This window comes from Marmota monax, unplaced genomic scaffold (assembly GCF_021218885.2).
Source record: "Marmota monax isolate L192 unplaced genomic scaffold, Marmota_monax_Labrador192_F-V1.1 WCK01_AAM20220418_F8-fsc00014, whole genome shotgun sequence".
NCBI classification, from domain to species: domain Eukaryota; kingdom Metazoa; phylum Chordata; class Mammalia; order Rodentia; family Sciuridae; genus Marmota; species Marmota monax.
In genome coordinates this window covers 31,153,018-31,176,785 of record NW_026695222.1, presented here as the reverse complement: position 1 = coordinate 31,176,785, position 23,768 = coordinate 31,153,018, and the positions used below count along the sequence as shown (strand labels likewise).

Here is a 23,768-nt window from a genome sequence, read left to right as displayed (position 1 = left end):
AACATTTTAAAACCCATCTTTTATGTGCATCTGAGAATATATAATAGGTTAAAAGTATTTAAAAGTAATAAGTATCAATTTTAAAGATACCAAGCCCATTGTTTTCCAATATGTGGTCTGTAAATACTGTAACGTTACAAGCTCAGAGAGTTTCCAGTCATACTTACCATGCCCAAAGAATCTGACTTAAAGAAGTATGATGCCTAAGACTGGTAAGCAAGTTTAACAAACCTTCATTTAACATGGTCTTCCATTAATTTCTGCAATTGTGATAAAATACATCTTTAAAAGTGAAATCAGTATTTGAATGGAAAACAACAGCTGGAAAATTTTGTTAATAAAAGGTGTGGGAAGGAAGCACGTGATTGAGAGGACTAGAGATAAAGAATCCAATTACACATCGCATAAGACAAATACTAATACGAAATAAGCAAAATAAACTTATCTTTAGTTTTCCTTAGATATGCTTAGATTTCATACAGGGATAAAACAAACACAAAGGAAGAACATCTGGATTTCATCCTTGGTTTCATTTATGAAGCAAAAAGGGATGCTAGATTCAGATGTAAATGTTTAAAATTATTTCAGTGTTTAAGTCACCAGATTTACTACAAAAATCATCTAAATAGTTCAAATTCTTTTCTAAATGATATCCAAATGGTGAAAGAATGTTCACTGCTCAACCATTCTTGGTAAATTCCAATTGATAGTGCTATAATGATTGTGAGAACAAGAATTGAAGATTTCTACTCTTGTGAGGCATGAGAAGGCAACACTATCTCTATAGTAGGTTCTCTGAGATTGTTACTTAATTTCTGTTCCATGTACTTGATGCTGGAAACTCCATTTAAAGAGAATAGATTCTTAACTCTCCAAGAAAAACAACACAGGAAGAAAAAAAAAAAAAAAAAAAACTTCTGAGAATATCACAATTGTATTACAGCTTAAAACAATTTTTTTTTTTTTTAAATCAAGAACTGTTGAAGTTCTCGTTCTTAATGATGAGAGAAGTTATTTCCTAAGGAAAGTTGGTCCCTGGTGGGCTAACCAAACAGCTTTGGGCAGAAGAATTAACAGCAGTAGTTCCCAGTGGAGTGTGTAGTTTTAGGTTCAACTATGGGAGTTGGGGAGAGACTAACGTTCAAAATGACACCAAAGGTTTTAGTCTAGTATTCGTTTTTGGTAGGATCTGAGAGTAAGGCAAATGAAAAATCAGACTTTCAGTTTCTTTAGCACAGTTAAATTAAGTCAGTCAATACTATTCACTAGATACAATTAAGTACGCCTCCTCTTCCTTTTATTTGCAAAAGAAAGTCAACTAGATATTAAGCTTATTTGCTCAAAGTATGCCCTTACTCAAATGTTAAGATACTGTATGACCCAAAAGCTATGATACAATTAAATCACCTATGATAGACAAGGTAGGTAAACGGAATATTTGCCCTGGCTTTACAATACAACTTATCCTTCATTTTAACTGGCAGAACACTTTCCTGGTGATCTGCCACAGAGCTACAGGGAAGAGATTTTTGCCACATTAATAAAAAGACATGAGCTTTGTTCAGGGGTTTGAAATAAAATGTAAACAAAGATTTTGAGATAAAGCGAGGCAAAATGTTTTTCCATACTGACAGGGTTATTACTTAAAAGAGAAAAACAAAAAACAGCTATGCAATCAACTGCTGCCAATTGTTTTCCAATTCACAATATGTACTTCAAATACACTTGCTCTAAGTAGACAAAATGCTTCTTCAATTCAACCCAAATGCTCTAAGTATATTATCTAGCTTAAGAAATTTGAGACTTTTTGAAGAAAGGGCAGAGACTTATACTTCTTCAACTGGTAATGGAAACAGCTTTACTTATCTCATAAATACAGTTAACTTTCCCCTTACTTCTGACATCTCCTAGGTATAAAGAGCTAGGAATCTAGTTTTCATGACAAATACTTGAGATTCTGTTTCATGTCAGAAACTCTGCATTCACATACTGTAATGAAAGCAGCAACATTTTGTGCAAAAAAAGTATACATTTATTCATAGATCTTAATACAGCAAAATATAAATGAAAATTGAAACACTGCTCATTGAACCAATAACTTTTATAATTATTTAATATGAAATATAAAATGGGAGTTTCTCCAGAAAAAAAGATTTGCATGAAAATTTCCTTACCTCATGGTTTATGCTTTAAGAGTACGTTTTACAAAAATCAGTAACCAGGCTTCTTTTATGTTTACATTGAAATGACCATGGTAAGCATAAATGAGTAACTTTCTTTTATGTAGTAGCAAAAAGAGTCAACAATCCTTTCAAGAAAGAGACTATTTCATTTCCTCCCAACTTGGATTCACCATAAACACGATCCACAAATGATATTGGAACCTGGTTGAAAAAATGTACATTAAAATCAGTTTTCAAAAAATTAGGGACCAGTAGGTATTCAACTGTTATTAATGGAACAGAAAAATTCAGTCCCACAATAAGTCCTTTAACTGAGTTCAGAAGTAAGGGACTCAGGAAGTAATTGCATGTACTGCCAAGCCTTTAAATTGAACACACTTTTATCATCTAAAAATAAGTCACAAGAATCAAATCTACAACTGTTAGAAAAGCTAAATTTCAAGGAAAAAGTACACTTTAAATGTATAATGGCCCTTCACTGAGCTGCTTCAGTATGTCCAGTTTAGCTGCCACTGTTTGGCATTAAGCTGGAAACCTTATAACTTAAACAAGTGGCATTCTAGTGTAGTGCAGAGCTTCCCTAAGAGCTCACTGTTACCCTAAAATATCACAGGACTCTTACTCTGGCCACTTCCACTTGTTCACAGGAAATGGGCACATGGGATTCATTATTCATGACAAAGTATGGTGGTTGCTGGCTCTAAGAGGAAAAGCAGCTAAGGCACTCAAAATGAGGCTGACTGGTCAAAATAAAGGCTTCAGATGAAGGAGGTACCAGTGACTTTAATTTTCAGTAGGTCACGTGTATTACATATGAAAGGGATTCACCCTTTAGTGCAGAGACATTCTAAACAACTGGAAACCCACAACATTAATTTAGTAGTTATCAAAGTTAAACTTTTTATTACAACATGTCCACACTGTACTGTTCCTTTATGAGGAATATGACATTACTACATCAGTTACATACCTCACCAATAGTATAATTCATCTGTCTTGCCCGAACAATCATCTCCATCTGGAAGACATAGCCCTTAGAAACACATTTTTCTATTAATTTCTGTAGAACTTCCTTTCGGTATAATCTGTAAAAAATCAAAATGTACATGAACATCTGGATAAATATCACTTGCCTACATGTATATCTTGAGTTTTCCAAGAGTTCACTGGTATTTATACAGCCTGACTTTCACTAGCCACTGGCACAAAGAAAAATTCTCATACTTGATGACTCTGATACTTCTGGTCCCAACCAAGAAAGGCCATGAAATATGTACCACGTAGTCTGGAATAATCCGGAAAAACGAATTCTCAGTACTTTTCAGAGAATCATCTTCCTATCAGACACTAACTACTGGGAATTGTTAAAATATGGTAAAATGAAGCATTTGATACAGAACCACCTATTCTTAAATTTCCTAAAAGTTTACATTTAATGTTGAAAGGGGAAAAAACTATTCCAAATATTGGAAAAACAGAATTGACATTTACAATATATATATAAGACAAGAAAGAATACATAACTGATTGGAACTTCAGCATACATGTCTATTTCCCGAGATTTACTTAAGACATTTCCTAGGATAATATGATTCCCACTAGGATAAGCAGTGCATCTACATTAGGACAGGTACTGAGGCATTACAGGAAAGAGGGGATCCTGGTAGGATTTATCTATTACGAGTGAGGTCACAGACATTTATAGTGGGCTGATATACAGCCTAACCTTTAGATGGACTGCAGGTCACACACAGAGCTCAACAGATTTACAAAGCCAAAGAGAGGAACTGCGAAGTCCTGTGGGTAAACCAAATCACTTTCTTCAGTAACTATGAATAGCAGGGAGTTATTTCCAAAGAGATTTTGTTTGTTTGTATCAATGAGTAAGATGCCAGAAATTCCTACCTTTACTAGGAGAGGCAGTTTGGCATAACTTTATTTCTCACCAAGTTAAGACCACCTGGACCTACAATGTCTATTGTTACCTGGAATCCAGATTTTACTCCAGGATTTTCTAAGGTTATCATTACCTTTTGGCTTTTAAGTGTGTATGACACAATAGACAGACAGCAGAGCCCTTGGAAGAATGTAAGAAGAGAGTTTAGTGTGTGCACTCCTTTCCCACAAAGGTCCTGAATGAATTCAAAGAAATTTGAAATAAATATGAAGAGTGAAAATATGATGGTAGTAATACTCATTAACACAATTAGCAATATGTCTTACTATGTTTTAGGAGTGAACTAAAAACTAAGGATATATAATGTCACATGATGTTAAGTGAGGGAGGGAGGATATTAGGATGATGGGATGGGAAGGACTGACAGTGATGGGACTATTCCAGCATTGCCTTTACAAGTAGAGTGGGCTACGATTTCTTTCCCTTTAAGAATCATTTTCATTTTCTTTCTTTCTATTGGTACTGGGGATTAAACCCAGGGGCACTTAACCACTGAGCCATAACCCCAGCCTCTTTAGTCTTTTATTTATAGACAGGGTCTCACTGAGTTGCTTAGGGCCTCACTAAGTGGTGAGGCTGGCTTTGAACTTGCAATCCTCCTGCCTCAGCCTTCCAAGATGCTGGGATTACTGGCATGTGCCACCACGCTTGGCTCTTTAAGAATCATTTTCTAAGATACTTCTTTTCAGTACTACCTTCATCTTCCCCATTGCCCCCTCCCATGGTATCTTCAAACATATGGCTAATAAATTAAAAGGACACAAATGTAAGACTTTGTTCCCATACGTATGATCAGCATCCAGCTGGTCTTTGCTATTAAATGGCTTTATGTCAGATTGCAGCTTTCTGAGATTCCTTTTTCTAAAAATATTTGTATTCCTTTTTCTTCTAATTCTAGGGACCTAAAGACAAAGAACCCCATTGAATGATAAACGTGCCCCATCATCGCTCTGACTGTGTAGATCCAGAACTCCTAGGCCATTCTTTAGCTTAAGCCCCATTTGCTCTGAGGTAGTGAGGAAGCCTCATGTCATTGCTGTTTTTCTTCCCAACCTCTATCTCCATGACTCAGGAGCTACCCCGGGACTTCTCTCAAAACCATCAAAATTGTGGCCTGTGAAATCCAGAGAGGGAAGTTCTGTACAGAGATTTTGTGAGTGCCACTATTCTTTGTATTACTGCTACACGGCAACCAGAGATCTTAATCAGATCACACCCAAGATTCCTTTGCTTTAAATTTGGAATTGAAAGGATATATTTATAGAACTCCTTTCTTTTATATACCAAGTTTTTTTTTTTTTTTTTTTTTAAATAATTTTGAGACAGGGTCTCTCCCTAAGTTGCTGGCTTCACACTTGGGATTTTCCTACTTCAGCCTCCCAAATTGCTGGGATTGATTATAGATATGCACTAACATGCCTGGCCCAATGTCTAGTTTCTAATCAACTTACTTTTCAGCTATAGAGGTTTATTTTTTCTTTTTATTTCCCTTCAACAGTCAGCAACTAACAATGAATTCTGACAAACAACCTAGATTTTTCCATTAAAGTAGAACCTAACATTATTTAATAGAAAACAATAAACAAGTAATATAAATTAAGTAATGCATGGGGTTTGGGACCTTAAGATAAAAGAGCAGGCATTTTCTAGTTTCAGAAACTGGGGAAAAAAATCTGGCAATCTTTAATTGTAATTTGGCCCAGTCATACAAAGCAATTCACACGGCTGGGCACAGGGCTTGGTGGTAAGTGCTTGCCTTGCACATTTGAGGCCCTGGGTTCAAAATTCCTAACGTGTGTGTACACACACACACACACACAGCCAAACTAAAAAAAACCACGTTATGTGTATAGATTACGCGTGCATGCACGCATGTGTGTGTATATGTCTGGAGAGTAGCTCAGTGTAGATCACTTGCCTAGCCTGCCTGAGGCCCTGGGTTCGATCACCAGCACTGACACCACATTCCCCCCCTAAATTTACATGGAGAACAAAGTAACTAAAAACTCTACCTAAATAGTAAAGATTCTAAGTTTTTTTTTCCTGTAGGTAATGCTGTAAGTACTCATAAAACTATAGAAAATTACTGGACTATGTGTTGTTGTTCTCAGGAGCATATTCCCAGTCACTTAACAGCAATGTTCTACGTGAGCAATTGAGCCCAATACTAAGGTAAGCACCACACTGACCTAACTCCTGCTCTCAACTTTTAAAGAAAAAGTACGATATTTCTCCTTCAGAGACATTTAGGCTACATAAGCAACTTCTGTCCTTCTAGCATTCCAGGACAGAAACAGGGTAGAATATAAAGCATTTCTTTAAAATAGCTATTGTAACATAAGAAATTTAGGCAGGAAGTTATAAATAGTAGAAATTTTCACTGTACCTGAAACTTCCTGTTAAATCAGATGCGCCTGGTCTCAGCAAAACCTGAGTTATAAAATTGGCCCCACGGCTGCCAAATAAAACAATCATTTTCTTAATTAAATACAACTGATATACAAGAGAAACATTTCCAAGAGCACAATGCTAAAAGTGCTAATTTCATAAATGCAGCATTAATTACACAAAAATGTTAATTCTCTACAACAAAGAGAAATTTTTAGTGAAATGAAACCTGACACCCATTTTTCAGAAAATAGGGACTCTTGTTCTTTGAAAGTGAACTTAAGACCCATAAAGCAATCATCCTTTTAAACTTTAGCTAAGAACAAAAACAGAAAATAGAACTGATATTTACCAATGGTTATCACTTAGAATTATAAATGTCAGTAAGAAAAAGAGATCAGGGATTGGATAAAGAATTTAACAGATGGAAAAAGACAGGGATCTGGTAAGGGGTTTCCTTTTCAGATTCTAATCTGCACAGAGATTGAATTTTTGTTGGGAATGTATAAAAATGGTACTTTTATAATGGTATGCAGGTAGAAGAGGATGTTGGCTTTTAATGATCTCTGGAAATTGATTCACTTTTTTAGCCTTAAATCTGCTTTGCCACTTTAACAAAGGCCTTATACTAGGTTGCTTAAACAACAGAAATTTATTTCTCAGTTTTAGAGGCTGGGAAATCCTAGATCAAGATGTTGGCTTTCTGTATTCTCACACAAAGGGAAGGAGAGTAAGTTCTCTAGCCTCTTCTTATGAAGGCACCAGTCCTACCATGGAGCTTATCCTCTAGATACCTCCCAAACTAATTACTTCCTAAAAGCTTTTTCTCCAAATACCAATGTATTGAGGATTCTGGATTCAAACAAGAACTTTGGTAAAACACACTCAAGTCAACAACAATGACTTCAAACACAAGAGTATCATCAATTATAAGATAGTAGTGATTAATAGCTATTATTAATCTTTCAAAAAGATGCCAAGTGTCGAAAGAAAGTGACTTTTGTATTGCACCTATTTTAGCATGTGTAGATTCAGAAAGTTTTCTGGGACAATCTGAAGTGAGTGGCTTTCTTCCTAAGCCCAAGCCTCCCTAGCTAAGACTGTATGCAAACCACCAAGATTAGGGTATAAGGGATGATGGCTAACAAAAACATTTTCCCTTCAATTTGCTTCTAATACCTATAAAAATATTATATAGTTTATCCCTTTATCACAAATGGGTATAAACAAAGGAATATGTGTATGTATGTGTATACTTTTGTACATCTACACAAGATAGTATATTTATTTTTGAGAGGGTCTTGTATGTTGCCCAGGCTGAACTCAAACAATCCTCTTACCTTAGCTCCCAAGTAGCCATGAATACAGGTGTGTCCCACCATGCTGGGAAATATGTTATTTTAAAACTGGGGTCTTTTAATTAATTAAAATGTTGTAAGAGCCACTCAATCTTGAGGGGTTTTTTCCTCACATTTTTTATTGGTGCATTATAGTTATACATAATGTTCATAAATGCACACAATGTAACAATATAATCTGTCAGCTTTGGGTTTGAATTCTAGATTTGAATCATACTGATAAGAACTAAAGTTTATACTCTAGGACACTGCAGATGATATTAACAGCTACTAACAGGTACAACTAAAAGGTGTAATGTATCTGTGATTGGGAGTCCTTAATTTTAAATAATAGGTAAATGACCCGAGTGCCTTTAGAGATCAAGTTCACTTGTTTTCAACACTGGCTCACAACATTCATCTAGGAAATCTGTGAAAAACGCTGAAGCCTTTGGCCCACTTTTGGAGATTCTCAAATGGTCTGCAGTGTGTGTGAGGAAAGGATGACAAATAGGTGTAGTTGTATGAGATTTTCTCTCTACATGATTCTAATATTTAGCAGGACTGAAAAGCACTGCTTTATCCAACTCCATGCTACAGAAGATAAGATTCTTAAATGTTCTACATGGGGTTCTAGTAGAGGCAAAACTGAGATGAACTTAAATGAATCTTTAATAGGAGTGAAATGGGTGGTAAAAGATATCAGTGACAAGAAATATATCTCATCTTCCTGCTACCCTGAAAAAAGTACGTTAGGTAAAATATGAAAAATATTTTTTTTGTGGTCTTCCCATCAAAAAGGGAATTCTCCCACCCCCATCTCTTGTTCATGAAATGGTTTGACAAAAAAAAACTGACCCTGTGTGAACCCCCAGGAGCCTAGAATTCAAGTGGTCTTGCAGCTTCCACTGCTGTACTCTTGGATGTTCCCTGAAGGCGCCTGGCAAAGAAGCTGCTCCAGCTTTCTGGAGATGAGAGCCCTGCAGAGAACTGAGAACAGCAACAACTGCCAAATGTTGCAAAAACCCCAACAGAAGCCTGCCGAGACGCCAACAGCCAATCCACAGAGTTGTGAGAAATGATGGATATTTTGACATTGAACTTTGGGATGGTTTGTTAAGACAGTAATAGAAATTTGGAACAGGTTTTGTTTCCATCTTAAGATGAGGAAGGTAAAGGTCAGAAAAAGTAAAATTGGAAGCAAATGACAAAGAGGATATCCCAGGCATATCTGACTCCAGGGCCCTATATTCCCCCCAAATAGAATATACTAGTTTATGTTGCTTAGTAAAAGTTGGCATATTTTTTTTACTTAAAGTAATAAAAATATAAACATGGGGGGAGGGATCCTACCTATCCAGCCTCAAAATATAGATGAATAACTCAATCAAATCAAAACTGAGGTCCAGTAGAGTAACTTTTACTGAACCAGACCATTTCTACCAAAATTTCGTAAGTTTTTGATAATTGTCCAAAATAAAACACACTGAGCAAAGGAAAAAGTGTAGGTAAGAAGCTACACCTGGGAATATTTATAGGCACAAATGAAGGCAGCATGTAATTTCATCAAAATAATATATTTCCAGTAGTTACATTGAGAGAAATTATAGTACACATATATACCTGATTATTTTTCTTTTCAAATCCCAGCCATATACACCACCATTTCCTTTGTAGCGAGTTCCAGAGACAATATCAAAATTACCCTCTTTTTGCTTCCTACAGGGGGAAAAACATGTCAATGAGAAAAAGCTACTGAGCTCAGTAGGTATTTCCATAAACTACACAAACTGAACTTTTAACAGAAAAAGAGAAAAAAACAATGCTAAGGAAACAGATGAATTATTTACCGAAAGACCTTCCAGAATGAGAAATTCAACCCTGTTTTTCTTTTATTTATCTTAAATAAATGAAGGAAAAACTATAACATAGTACTATTTGCTGACTATACCATGTAAAACTATCCTTAAAAGTGTTAGTAAAATTATAAACTAGTCCTTCTACCACCAAAAGTGAACACAATGCTACAAAAGTCTGTTCCTTCTAGATCTTTCTCTTTACATATAAAAATTTAATCAAAGGGGTGCCTCAAAGTTTTTGGTCACATTTACAAAGATGAAATCCAAAAAAGTCCACCTTCTGACTTGCTTTTTGTCAGCTAATAATATATATCGCAGAATCACAGATACCTCCACAGGTCAACAGAAAACTCCCCTCTTTTTAAAAGCCACAAAAATAGTTCCAATCATTCAAGTCAGACATCTGTGATTGTTTTCACGGTGGGTTCCCTACCCCCAGTGACCAAAAAACCCCATAATGAACAATGCCACAATAATCATTCTTAAAAACATTTACCATGATGCTTAAGATTCCCCCAAAATGGAATATACTAGAATTACCAAACAAAAGCTTATTCATATTTCTGATACTGCAGAAATCATTTTCCAAAAGTTACAACTCATAACTTTATTCAGCAATATTTGAATGTGCCCATTTTTTTTAAAACCTATTAGTACTAGATGTAACTGCTCTAAAAGTTTTAAATTTTGAGAAACTAATGGATAATAGTTACTTTATTTTGCATTTCTTTGCATCCTATGGTGAATATTTTCTCTTAAGTTTATTAGCTGCCAGGCGCAGTGGCACACACTTGTAATCCTAGCGGCTTGGAGGCTGAGATGGGAGGATGTCGAGTTCAAAGCCAGCCTCAGCAACGGCGAGGCACTATCAGTGAGACGCTGCCTCTAAATAAAATACAAAATAGGGCTGGGGATGTGGCTCAGTGGTCGAGTGCCCCTGAGTTCAATCCCCAGTACCCCACCCCCCCAAAAAAAAGTTTATTAGCCATCTGAATTTCTTCTACATGTGGCCAGTTGAGTCCAAAATACAATAGAAAATCTATTCCCAGGGTTCCATTTCCTTATTAGGTCAAAGGTGGCTTTGAGTGTTAGAGAGATAAGCAGAAAAGATCTAAGCAATTTTATGTAGAGATCAAAGGATGAGCAGTAGTTGGCCATTAAGGTGTAGTGAAGACACCTTTTCAGCTCTGTGTATATTGAGAAACAAGAGGACTATGCCCAAGGTCTGAGAGCATGGGGTAGTGGCACAAGATCAGGTCAGAAAGAGGCAGGAGCCACTTATATAGGAGTTGGAAGGATGAGGGAGTTTGGATTTTTTCCCTCAGGTGTTGAGGGTTAACTCTGTGAAGTATTCTAAACAGGGAGTGATATGATCTGATTGTCATGCCAGAAGTTTATTCACAGAGGTTTTGTCATCTCTTGGGTTTTTTAAGATTATATCACCTGCAAGCAAATACAATTTTGTATCCTTTACCAATATCTAACTAAATTCTTATCTTACTGTATTACCTAAATCCATGTTTAATGTGAACTGGCCTACCTATTTTAATAAACTTATTGGAAATGATTGATAATTTCAGTATTGGGCATAACATTTATGTTAGGACTAAGTCATTTTAATCATGCTTAAGTAGTTTCCTTCTATTTCAGTTCTTATTAGAAAATGTAACAAATAATACAAACAAAAAATACCTTTTAGTATCTATACACAATCATGCTACTTTCTCTGTTAACATGAGGAATGATTTATACTCCTAGAGTAAACCCTATTTGCTGATAGTGTCTTACTCTAATGATTCAAGGCTTCCTTTAATCTTTCTCTGTGCTCTAAAAGAATTTAGATAACACAGGAATGATCTGTTCATTCATTTCTCAGGGCTCCTAATTTATATCAGTCACACATCTACCTACATTTGTGAGTCTCAAATCTATATGTTGGTTATATTTTAAAAGAAAAGTTAAAATAACATGTACATTTTAAATTCATGAAAAAAAGTCCAAAATCAATGTAAGAAAAATGATTTCAATCGTAACTCTTTTCACATATTAGAAACAGTACCTACCTAATGAATTCAGGAATAAATTTTGGCTGAAATTTAGAAAAAATAAACAGTAAGTCAGTAAAATAGGCTGAAAGTATCATAAACAGCTAATAAAGAAATATGCCCCTTACATGGTGTGAGAGATCAGCATCCATAATAACTATGTAGTTTCCTGTGGCATGTTCCATTCCATGAATATATGCAGTTCCTAAAAATGAAAGCATTTATATCCATTAAAGAATATCAGTAGACACGCATTGGTATACTTTTGAATAGGGAGGAAATTGCTTAGCACTTGAAAAGCAGTATCAGTTTTTTAAAAGTATTACTAAAAGTTGGTCAGTTTCCATCTTAAGTATATAGCTGAGTATCTACTCCATATTCAGATGTCAATTTACTAGATCCCATCTATATTTTAGTTTAGCAAAGAAATAGTAAGATAGTCCCAGAATATATAAAAATTATCATATTCTCATGGTTTAAAAGTCATATTTATGTTGATACTTCCAAGACACTGACAAGGCCAGATACTTCTCAGAGCTCCATATTCATAGAGCAGCCTATTTGCTATCTCCACTTGCATATTAAGAAATCTTACATGTAACATTCCAAAATCACCCCTAAATACCCACCACTTTAATTGGCCACCTTTCAGGAAATTACCAACTATTTGAGTGTTCCACCCACAGGTCTAGGGGTGATCTTTGATTCCCTACCTTACCCAAAACTTTAATTTCTAAACTATTGTTAAGTCCTAATGATTCTATAGCCAAACTCTTTCTCAATTCCCTTCTTTCCATGCACTACCTTCTGATGCCTGGGTTACTACTACCTAACGTGCTTCTCTGCTTCTGCTCTTCCCAGCAGTCCAAGTCCATTTTCACAAAGTGGGAAGAAGCGACTATGGTCAGTAGTTTTGTGGCAGCTTTCATGGAAGTTTCCAGATTATTTCAATCCCCAAAATGTTGAGAGTATGTTTTGAAAAATATTTTTAATTGTAGATGGACACAATAACTTTATTTTTTTATGTGGTGCTGAGAATAGAAACCAGACTTTCACATGTGCAGGCAAGTGCTGCACCACTGAGCCACAATCCCAGCCCAATACTGAGAATGTTTGATGATGCCAGGGAACAAAAGGTCTTCTGAACGGTAGCTTTAGCTCGTAAGAACTGTTTTCTCCATAATTCCCTGATTTTTCATTATGTATACCAATTCTCAACATGAGCAACTGCGGGCAGTGGCAGAAATAAAGGCATTCAGGGTTTCATCTCAATTATTGAGCTCATTTGAGATATTCTATAATGCCCTATATTTAACTGGAAAATCTTTCTATTTTAGAAATAAAAAATAACTTTTAAACTTATGCCCAAAGGTGCAGCTAAAGCAATATGCTGGTCCATGATGTGTTCCCAGACTCATTTTCTGGCCCTTCTCTACGCTATATTGTAAAAACCACATTTTCCAGGTTCCCTTATCATCTGCTTACAGACAATTAGTGAGGTACAGATGCAGACAGTTAGGAGGGAGAAGGACAGTCTACGTGTCCTCCATTGACAGGTTATTTGGCAGGACCACCTCATCATTCTAGCTCCCTCTGGGCAGACCAGGTTTTGGGCTCTAACCTGCCCCCACACCCCTTCATTGCTCCATCTACAGGGGCAGCAGTAAGGAGCCTCCAGTTGTTATTGACTTCTTAGGAACCTCACTGTTCCCTTTGGCTTCTCAGCAATTCCTTCATCTGTGCAACCAAATTCTTTACATTAAATTCCCTATACTCAAAGAGCAGTTTGTTTTTCTGAGTGGGTCCTGACTGACAAAGGTAACCCAAGTTAAACTACTTAAATGTCATAAAGATCACATTAAAATCCACCACGTTGCTATATCTGGTCCTGTTCCAAACTGGGAAATTACACACTGGATGATTTTACCAAGGCAAGTTGCAGGTATGAGGGGGTTAGAGGGTCTACTTACCTAATCCCAGTTTTTTCTCCCGTGGTCTTAGAAGCTGTAGGAAAAAGAAGCAATACTTCAATAAAAAATTTGACTAAATTTTATCTTACCCCTTCCTGTAAGTGCATGTTCATTTTAACAGAAACAATGCATTTATTAGCCTTAAAGTATGCTTAACATTTTTTGCCAAAGTAAAAAAAAAAAGGTGGTAACAAACCAAATACATTAACACAGCTTTTTAGAAAAAGCAACATTCTTTATCCCCAACCCTACAGGCAAAGCATTTTTTTCTGGCACTATCCACCATATTTTAAACAATATTAATTTTACATCTATTACTACATCTGTCATTTAAAACAATGATGCCTTTTGACGCCTTCCTACAAAATTGATGCTATAACTCATTGTTCCATACCTTTTCAGAATAGCTGATAGCCACGTTACTCTCCTGATTCCCTGTGATTTTCAATGCTGACATCACCCTTCCTCCATGAACTTAATCTTAACTTCACACTTGGATGACTTCATCTCATTCTCTACTGCTCCAATAACAAATTATGTTCCTAACAAGAGGTGAAGTTTTCCTCCTTAACAGTTTTCCAATTACTTAGTCTTGTAAACTTTTTGCTTCATATCTGGCCCCTGATTTCGTTGTTTAGCATTTTCCTCTGGCTGGAAACTAGTGAGCATATCTTGTCCCCTTCTGAATTTGGCTGTGAATGAGCAGGTCACCGCAGACTGCCAAATCTCTAACAAAGCCTTCCCAGTTCAATTCAAGCAGGACAGATGTCTTTTCTTTTTGACAACATGCAAAGGTCTTGGGGAAGAACAAAGATGGATACAATTATTCTTGTCCAATAAGAGCTTACAGGGAGGAGAAATAGACACCCACAAGTCATTGGACAGAATCAGACAAGACATGTCAGATCTCAAATTTTGATTCTGTGATTCATAGTTACTGACAAAATACGAGTACCTGCTCTAAATAAGCAAAACTTTTAAAGCTCACGACATTTTCTATAACCTTGTGTCAGCTGGAAATTCTTTTTAAAAAAGATCACTTTATTACTTATAATTTTTAGAATGCTCAAAGGTTTATTATATCCATTACTAAAACAATATTATGAAATAGTTAAAGGTAATGTGGGAATATAGTAACCTCTTCAAGATATCATTAGAAGTACTAATGATTATATTTGTGTTCATAAAAGAAAACTCACTACCTAGTTCTACAGGCATATGCACAAAAATACAAACTGTTGACCTGAGTCTTTTCTGGGGGAAGAGACTGGAATGCACATTAAAAAATGCTTATCAAAGGCAACTTCAATTTTACAGGTAATATTTACATTTTATAATATGTTTAAGCTCAAATTGTTTCCACCTAGTGTGCTTTACTTTCAACCCTTAACCAACCCTACCTCTCCACACTCTCCGGATCCTTTTCTGCCTCCTCATGTCAATCTGACAGCTCCTTTTTATGTAGGGCAGAATAGAGTGGCAGATAGGACCTAGACTCTTGAGCCATGAGACTTTGATTTGAATCTCAGCTACACTGCTCACTAGCCATGATCCTGGACACATATAGTGGCACGACGAAACTCTATCACGGGGCTGGAATGAGGAATAAGCAGTGAATTCCTGTAAAATGCTTGCAAGAGTGCCAGGGACATATTCTGTGAAATATGCTTACTTATAAAATACTTCATGAGGGGCTGGGGTTGTGGCTCAGCGGTAGCGCACTCGTCTAGCACGTGTGAAGCCCTGGGTTTGATCCTCAGCACCACATAAAAATAAATGAATAAAGTACAGATACTGTGTCCAACTACTTCTAAATAAAATAAAATACTTCATGAAATACTATAATTTGAGCAACAAGAAACCTTTGCAAGATATTCTTATGAGGAAATCTTGGAAAAAAAAAAAGATAATTAGTAAAAAATATTCCAAGTAAGCCATGTGACTGTATTTAAAAACACATGCAGTTTTAAAACCCACTGTACACTTTAATACCATCAAAAGTAAAGTATGAATATTTTGAGGGTTATGACATTATTGCCAGCTGAGATTTCAGAAAACTATGTCAACCTATTCTAGGATCAATAGATTTGAATCCAACCATTTACCATACTTTCAAAAACACTGGTTTAAGGGCTGGGGCTGGGGCTCAGCGATAGTGTACTTGCCTGGCATGTGTGAAGCACTGGGTTCGATTCTGAGCACCACATATAAATAAATAAAATAAAGGTCTATCCACAACTAAAACAAAACACAAAAAACACTAGTTTAAAAAAAAAAAATAGAAAAGAAACCTTCCACTAAGAAAGGCTAATTATACTCTTCTATTGTGCAATTCTTAGTGAGGCTCATTTTTTTCCCCCACATTGACTGGTCATTTATAGCTCTTATTTTATGAATTATCTGGTTAGGTAATTATTTGGTTAGGGTACTAATCTTGTTAAATATAATATTTTTGTATTTGAGGATAAAGTTTAATTATTTTAAAGTAACCAAATCTCTTGAATGTATAGTTATTTGATGTTTTAAAATATAACCGATGTCTTAAAATAACAAATATATTACATTTTATTATCAGAACATTTTCTAAAAATACAAAATTACAAAATATGTTAAAATATAAAAATTAAAATGCTAAGTGTTCTGAAGTTATTTATGTTCCACATATAAATAGTCACCTTTCTAACCTATAATCACCTACCTGCAAATAGTATTCTCTACTAAAGAATGAGTACCCAGAGAAAGGGCAAAGAAAGACTCACACAAATTGCAACTTGATTCTTTGATATTACTTGTCAATTCAACAACATGTTTTAATTTTGCCAAAGAAAACTCACTGCAGTAATCAGTCACAAAAACAGCATTCATTCAGGGGCTGGGGCTGTAGCTCAGTGGTAGAGCACTTGCCTACCATATGTGAGGCACATAAAAAATGAATGAATGAATGAATGAATGAATAAATAAAATAAAGGCATTCTGTTCATCTACAACTATTAAAAAGATGAAAAAAAGTATTCATCCTAAAGCTCACTCTTTTGCTATAAAATTATCACTAACGCAACACAGCAATGATATGTAAAATTTTAAGCAGAATGAAAAAGCATTTCATTCTCAAGGGCATAAGTTGTTCTTTTTCTTTTCACTTCTAGGCAAATAGATTATATTTGAGCATTGTTCATTTGTCATCTTTTCCATATACAAACATAATTCATATGACATAAAAATGCTCATGTAACTTACAATTTTGTCGGATCCATAGATCTTTTCCAACTGTTCAGCAACATCCTTTGTTCCATCTGGACTTCCATCATCTATGATTATAATTTCATAGTTGATTCCACTAAAATTTAAAAATTTGAATTTGTATTAATGTTTGGAGAATTTTTCAAATTTAAAAATAATTTAATAATTGATTTCTCACTAGTATAAGTGAAGACTTACTGCCATATTAGTCACTAAAGAAAACTTCAAGTATCAAATTAAATAAATGCCAAACATTTAATACTTCACCTCCAAACCTAGTAAATTGCTGGAAAATGCTATTAGGATGACCCAAGATACCAAAAAATTCTTACACAAAAAAAATACACTTTAGTTAGAAAATCTTATATACATGTATCATACATACATATCACATATGATATCCTATGAAATTTTATTTACCTACTTTCCAAGTGAAAACTTGGAATCTTAATATCAAATCTTAGGTATGTAAAATATTTCAAAAGTACTTTAAGTGGCAACTCAAAACAAATTGAGTATTTTGAGATTATGCTTTTTAGTTTAATACAAGCAGATTTAAATATCAGGAATAAATCTGACTTAATTTCACTCTTAAAAAATGTTTAGAATAGTGTTCACAATCTTTTAAATGCCTGTTTCAAACAGTAGGACCCATTAACTCACACTACAAAATAAAAAAAAAAACAAAAGCACAGTAGATTTATAAGAGATTTTACTGTGCTTCAACATTAATATCTGTTACTTTCTATTAACTTCACATGATAGTTTCTTTTCTATTTAAAAAACGAGCCAACACAAAGTATTTATTTGGTGAATAAATACTTTGTGAATGCATACTTAATCACCACCCTGCTTCCCTCTATCTCCACCTTCCCCTTTAATAAAGACATTGCAAAGTTAAAGGGGAAAGGAAGAACACAACACTGCTACCTCTTGATTTTGCTGTAAGCAATATATGCAAAGAAATGAAACAGACAACACATCCCACTGCTAAAGGCCTAAAAAAGCCAGCCCCAGCAAACTTAAAATATAAAACAGCCAATCTATTCCCCTATAGGTATGGCTACTTCGCTTTCCCACTGAGCTCTTAACTTTGGGAACAACTTTTAACACCCCAAACAGTAAGATGAGCATTCTAGTAGAATGCTAAAAGAAGTATATCTCTCAAACAAAATGGAGTTATTCATAAGCAAAATTCTCCGTGTTCAAATCAGCCAAGTCACCTTAAGGTGAGGCAGCGTAAATAAAGCTGAGGTGACAACGTAATCTGCACCTACAAAATGGTTTCCTTCACTAAACTACATTTTGATTTTTAAAAGCATGCCCAGAAACCATTACAAAAATTATAATAAATAAACTGTGTAGGGGCGACAGTAATCTCAACTGCTCTGCTGGGGAGGCTGAGGCAGGAGGATCGCCAGTTCCAAGCCAGCCTCAGCAAAAGCAAGGTGCTAAGCAACTCAATGAGCCCTATAAAATACAATATAAGGCTGGCGATGTGGCTCAGTAGTGGAGTGTTCCTGAGTTCAATTCCCAGCACTCCCATTTAAAAAAAAATTAGAATAAATTGAACTTCATAATATACCCACTGACATGTATGCACATATACCTGTATGTGTGATGAAAATCAGACTATAAACCTAGAACAAGATTGGCTACATGATTAATTTTTAATTTGGAAAGAGCGTCAGAATAGAATTAAAAACACATACATCTAAAGTGGAAAAGAGATACGAGTTAAATTTTGAGGAGCCTTAAACGTGCAGATAGTTATTCCAAGAAATACGATCAAATCAGCAATGGTTTCCACCAAGGGTTTACAACAACGTAAATCTGGTAATGCTCAGGTTGGCTGATTGTAAAGCAAAAGCCAAAACAAAAACCAAACCTCTGGAAATAATTTGGTTACTGACATGACCCGGGTAAATAAATGATAACATAGCCATAGTGCTATCGCCTAACTTTTCAAAAATAATTTGCTACGATTGTACGTGTTGCTATGGAAAAACGTTTACAGATTTTCGCAGCATGATCGCATTTGTCTAACCGTCATACAAATTACTCTGAGCCGCCAAGATTCTCTCTCTCTCTCTTTTTTTTTTTAATCGCACAACACTTCGAAATTCAAACTCCAAAATTCTCCTTTCTAGAAACCCCACCAAACACCCCACAGGGCTCGCCGAGGCCGCCCTGCTCGCTCCTCTGCGGAAAGGCGATCCCGCCCGCGGCGGTTCCCTACCCCACGGGCCCAACCTCACGCTTACATAAGCCCTCGGCGCCGGGGCGGGGAGGAGCGCGCCCGCTCGGGCCCCGGCTCCGGCGGCGGCCATGACCACCGAGGGGGCGGCTCAGGCTTTCAGCTGCGCCCCAGGTAAAAGTGGGGGGTCAGCCTTTTAAGAAAAAAGCGGCGAGCGGAGGCAGAAGGCGTTCGTCACCAGGACCGCGAGCGTCTCACAACACCCGGGAGCTGGACCGAGAACCAGGACACGAGAACACTCGGCAAGTGTCCGTCTTTCCTTCCTCGCGGGGTGGCCTCCTCCTCGAGGCTGCCTGCGTGAGCCCGGGGAAGGCTGGCAGGGCCGCCTCGCGCAGCCAACCGCCGCCACCCAGGCCGGCGGAGCCAGCTCATCCCGTTCCTCGGGGAGGAAGGTCGGGCGCGCTACCTCTCGGAGAAGCTCTTCACCAGCAGCCACACGATGAGCGGCAGGTTCTCGCGCTCGTTGTAGGTGGGTAAGAGCACCGAGTACTTGTCCTGGCATCGGGAGCGCCCCTCCGGCTCCTGCCGAGAGCTGGCAGGACTCCGACGCGACTCCACGGAGGCCATGGCGTAGCAGCGCAGGACGCCGGAGGCGGAATTACGTCACGCGGCGCGGAACGTACCAAATCCCGGAAGAGGGGTGTGGCCTGTGTGACTGAATTGCACTTCTTCCAGGCCTTGTGCGTGGTTCAGTTGGAAGTAGGCAGGATTTGTGAACCTTTTAAATTGAGTCGGAAGACTTCTTCAGGAAATGCCTACCTATTTGTCGCCTTTACTCAAGTTTATGAAGTTGTTTTAGTTTATTCCAGTCGCTAGGAGACAGTAAGCCGGATACGGAAGTGCTTCTCAGGACCATATCCGGAGGAGGTCGCCATGGCTGCTCCTGAGCAGGTGCTCGCCTTACAGGCTGAAGTTGCCCGGCGTGAGGAGGAGCTGAGTTCTCTGAAGCAGCGGCTGGCGGCAGCTCTTTTGGCAGAACAAGAACCTGAGCCAGAACGGCTGGTTCCGGTGTCGCCGCTGCCGCCCAAGGCCGCCCTGTCCCGAGAAGAGATTCTGCGCTATAGCCGGCAGCTAGTACTGCCAGAGCTGGGCGTGCACGGACAGCTGCGCCTGGCTGCCGCGTCGGTGCTCATCGTGGGCTGCGGTGGACTCGGCTGCCCGCTGGCGCAGTACCTGGCCGCAGCCGGCGTGGGCCGCCTTGGCCTGGTGGACTACGACGTGGTAGAGATGAGCAACCTAGCCCGCCAAGTGCTGCATGGCGAGGCACTGGCCGGACAGGCCAAAGCCTTTTCTGCTGCCGCCTCGCTGCGCCGCCTCAATTCGGCGGTGGAGTGCGTGCCCTATGCTCAAGCGCTTACCCCAGCCACGGCGCTAGACCTGGTCCGCCGGTACGACGTGGTGGCCGACTGCTCCGACAACGTGCCCACTCGTTATCTGGTTAATGACGCCTGCGTGCTGGCCGGCCGTCCTCTTGTGTCGGCCAGCGCCCTGCGCTTCGAGGGTCAAATCACAGTTTACCACTATGACGGTGGGCCTTGCTATCGCTGCGTGTTCCCCCAGCCACCCCCAGCAGAGACGGTGACCAACTGTGCAGATGGTGGGGTGCTCGGTGTGGTAACTGGGGTCCTGGGCTGCCTGCAGGCGCTGGAGGTGCTGAAGATCGCTGCAGACCTGGGTCCCTCCTACAGTGGCAGTCTGTTGCTCTTTGACGCTCTCGGAGGGCATTTCCGCTGTATTCGGCTGCGGAGGCGCAGGCCCGACTGTGCAGCTTGCGGGGAGCGTCCCACTGTTACCGACCTGCAGGACTATGAGGCCTTCTGTGGCTCTTCAGCTACCGATAAGTGCCGTTCCCTGCGGGTTCTGAGCCCAGAGGAGCGTGTTTCTGTCACTGACTATAAGCGACTTCTGGATTCTGGGAAACCCCATTTATTGCTGGATGTCAGGCCTAAAGTGGAGGTGGACATCTGTCGTTTGCCTCACGCCCTTCACATCCCTTTGAAACATTTAGAACGGAGGGATGCGGAAAGCCTGAAACTCCTGGGAGAAGCAATCCAGGAAGGGAAGCAGCGTATTCAAGAAGGGGCTGCACTCTCCATTTATGTGATTTGCAAACTAGGAAATGACTCCCAGAAAGCTGTGAGGATCCTGCAGTCCTTAACAGCAGCCCAAGAGTTAGACTCTTTAATGGTTCAGGATGTGGTGGGGGGACTCATGGCCTGGGCTGCCAAAATCGATGGGTCATTTCCACAGTACTGAAGTGACTGTTGTCATACCTCAAAGATATATTTATTTACATCCTTCCCATAATATAGAGAAGAATCCAGTATTTATCTGACTACATAACCTCCTTTTTATAAGGAGCTTTTTGGTTGTAATGTAATATTAATGGATTATAATACCCTCTCTGAGAACCTTCTTGAGTTTTCAGCATTTAGAGGGTGCCTTGAACATCAGATATAATGTGATAGGATTTTGTGTTTTACTTTTGCCTCACTTGCATTTTTCCACCTCTTTAAATCAAAACTCTAAATCATACATCTAGAATTAAGATGTATACTTAGTCTTACTGAGTTGATCACAGATGATATATTTGGTGTCGGTTTATTGTTAATAAGATATTATTTGGGTCTTATTTCTACTTCAAATAATAGAATATATCCTACAGAAATAAATGTTTAATAAAACTGTATTATTGTTTGGTTTGCTTTGAAATCTTCTAATCCAGGCCCTCTTTTCACCCCTCCTCCTCTATCTGCCTTTTCTGTTTTGATTTATTCTAGTATTTTGTAACAGTGTACAATGTAGGTGTTTTATGTTTGTTTACTTATTAAAATTATTTTTAATGAAAGGCAGATCATACCCAGCTTACAATGTATACAACAAAATTAAAAGTAAAAATTTGGTATACTCTTGTATATCAGTGGCCAGCTGAAGAACACATGGCCTGTCAAAGGGGGGCTTCAACCCTCCATCTGCTTGTTGAAGGCAGGCCATAATCAGATTTTTTTGTTTGTTTTAAGAGCAGAAATCACAGATGTAATGTGAACTCTCTGTGTCTGGCAATAAATATACTTTTTTAAAAAAAAGTTTAAAAACATTGTTGCAGGGCAAAAGTCTTACACACTTAACACAGGCCAGGTTTATACACCAATTTGCAACTGCTGGTACAGAGTCTTGTTATTATGAAAGGGTGATATTGTTTAAGAATCACATTCAGAATTAGAATAGTCATCACTTTAACCGTGGAACATTGTAACTCATTCTTTGAACAGGTATAGTCTTTGTCAAGAGGTTGGAACAGGTCACTTTTTTTTTTTTTTTAAAGAGAATTTTAATATTTGTATGTGGTGCTGAGGATGGAACCTGGGCCGCACGCATGCACGCTACCGCTTGAGCCATATCCCCAGCCCATGGAACAGGTCACTTTTGACTGCTCCTCTGGAGGCCTCACTGAGTGCCTGAGACCTAGAGTGGAGCACAAAGGTGGCCAGCTTTTGCCTCTTACCTGTTGTTCAGGGGAAGCCGACTAATGCAGATCTGGAAACAGATTCCTGTCCTAACTCCTGTCTGTTGTGGCTGTTCCTGCAAACCTGATTGTCAGTGGGCCCAGGCAACAGAAGCTGACTGTTAAGCTAATTAAGTGGGGAAAGGGTTTTTAAAAGTGTTGGGAGGTGCTCTTGAGACTTTTGGGAACAGACTTGAAGCTGTACTTCCAGGAATGATGATCCAAAACCATGTGTAGAACTGGGCCCAGAAGAACAAACTGCACTGCCCCATCGAGCACTAGAGGAAACTGCGTCCATGCCATCGTTAATCTTCCTTGAACCAGCCCCTCCTCTCTTAGAAGACTCAGCATCTTTCTGCCACAGACCTTTTCGATGAGAGTTGCTCCGTGTTTACCTGGTCAGCAGAGCCAAGTCACATTCCTAATCCCAGCTGGGTTGAGCCCCGATGTCTACAGTGGGGAGGGCAGAGCTCCTGATGTGCCGTTTTCCCAAAGAGTGGGAGGCTTTTCAAACAGATGCTCTGTGAAGACTGGGACAAGCAGGGTGCAGAGGCGCACCTATAATCCCTGCCACTCAGGAGGCTGAGGCAGGAGGATCACAAGTTCAGGTTCAGCCTCAGCAACAGTGATGCCCTAAGCAACCTAGTGAGACCCTGTCTCAATATTTAAGAAAGAGTTGGAAATGTGGCTCAGTGGTAAGACACCCCCCGGGTTCAGCTCATGGTACAAAACAAAAGCCCATTTGTATGATCATAATGTTCATATAATATGGATACTTTGACAACATTTTGTTAGAAATAAATGTTTAAAAGGATAAAATTATTTTTAAAGATAATCATGAATATATATATTTAGTTGTAGATGGACACGATACTTATGATACTTTCATTTTATTTCTGTATTTTTATGTGGTTCCAGGGATCGAACCTGCTGCCTCATGCATGCTAGGCAAGCGCTCTACCACTGAGCCACAATTCTGGTCCATGAGTCATCTTTTAGTATTTTTTTTTAAATTTAATCCACTCCC

General features: G+C 38.4%; 2 protein-coding genes across 2 annotated transcripts; one reads left to right on the top strand and one right to left on the bottom strand.

Annotated features, from left to right (window-relative positions):
• Nucleotides 1-2,095: 2,095 nt before the first annotated feature.
• On the bottom strand, nt 2,096-19,820 carry Dpm1 (dolichyl-phosphate mannosyltransferase subunit 1, catalytic). The gene is made up of 9 exons (XM_046433411.2): nt 19,643-19,820; nt 16,977-17,076; nt 13,740-13,773; nt 11,898-11,974; nt 11,788-11,813; nt 9,489-9,584; nt 6,527-6,595; nt 3,154-3,268; nt 2,096-2,384 (listed from the first exon to the last, which is right to left on the bottom strand). The coding sequence occupies exons 1-9, from the start codon at nt 19,801-19,803 to the stop codon at nt 2,280-2,282; spliced, it is 783 nt and encodes a 260-aa protein (XP_046289367.1). The 5' UTR covers nt 19,804-19,820; the 3' UTR covers nt 2,096-2,279.
• On the top strand, nt 19,800-21,948 carry Mocs3 (molybdenum cofactor synthesis 3). Its single transcript, XM_046433410.2, has one exon. It carries the CDS (start codon nt 20,110-20,112, stop codon nt 21,490-21,492), a length of 1,383 nt encoding a protein of 460 aa, XP_046289366.1. The 5' UTR covers nt 19,800-20,109; the 3' UTR covers nt 21,493-21,948.
• Nucleotides 21,949-23,768: the final 1,820 nt, after the last annotated feature.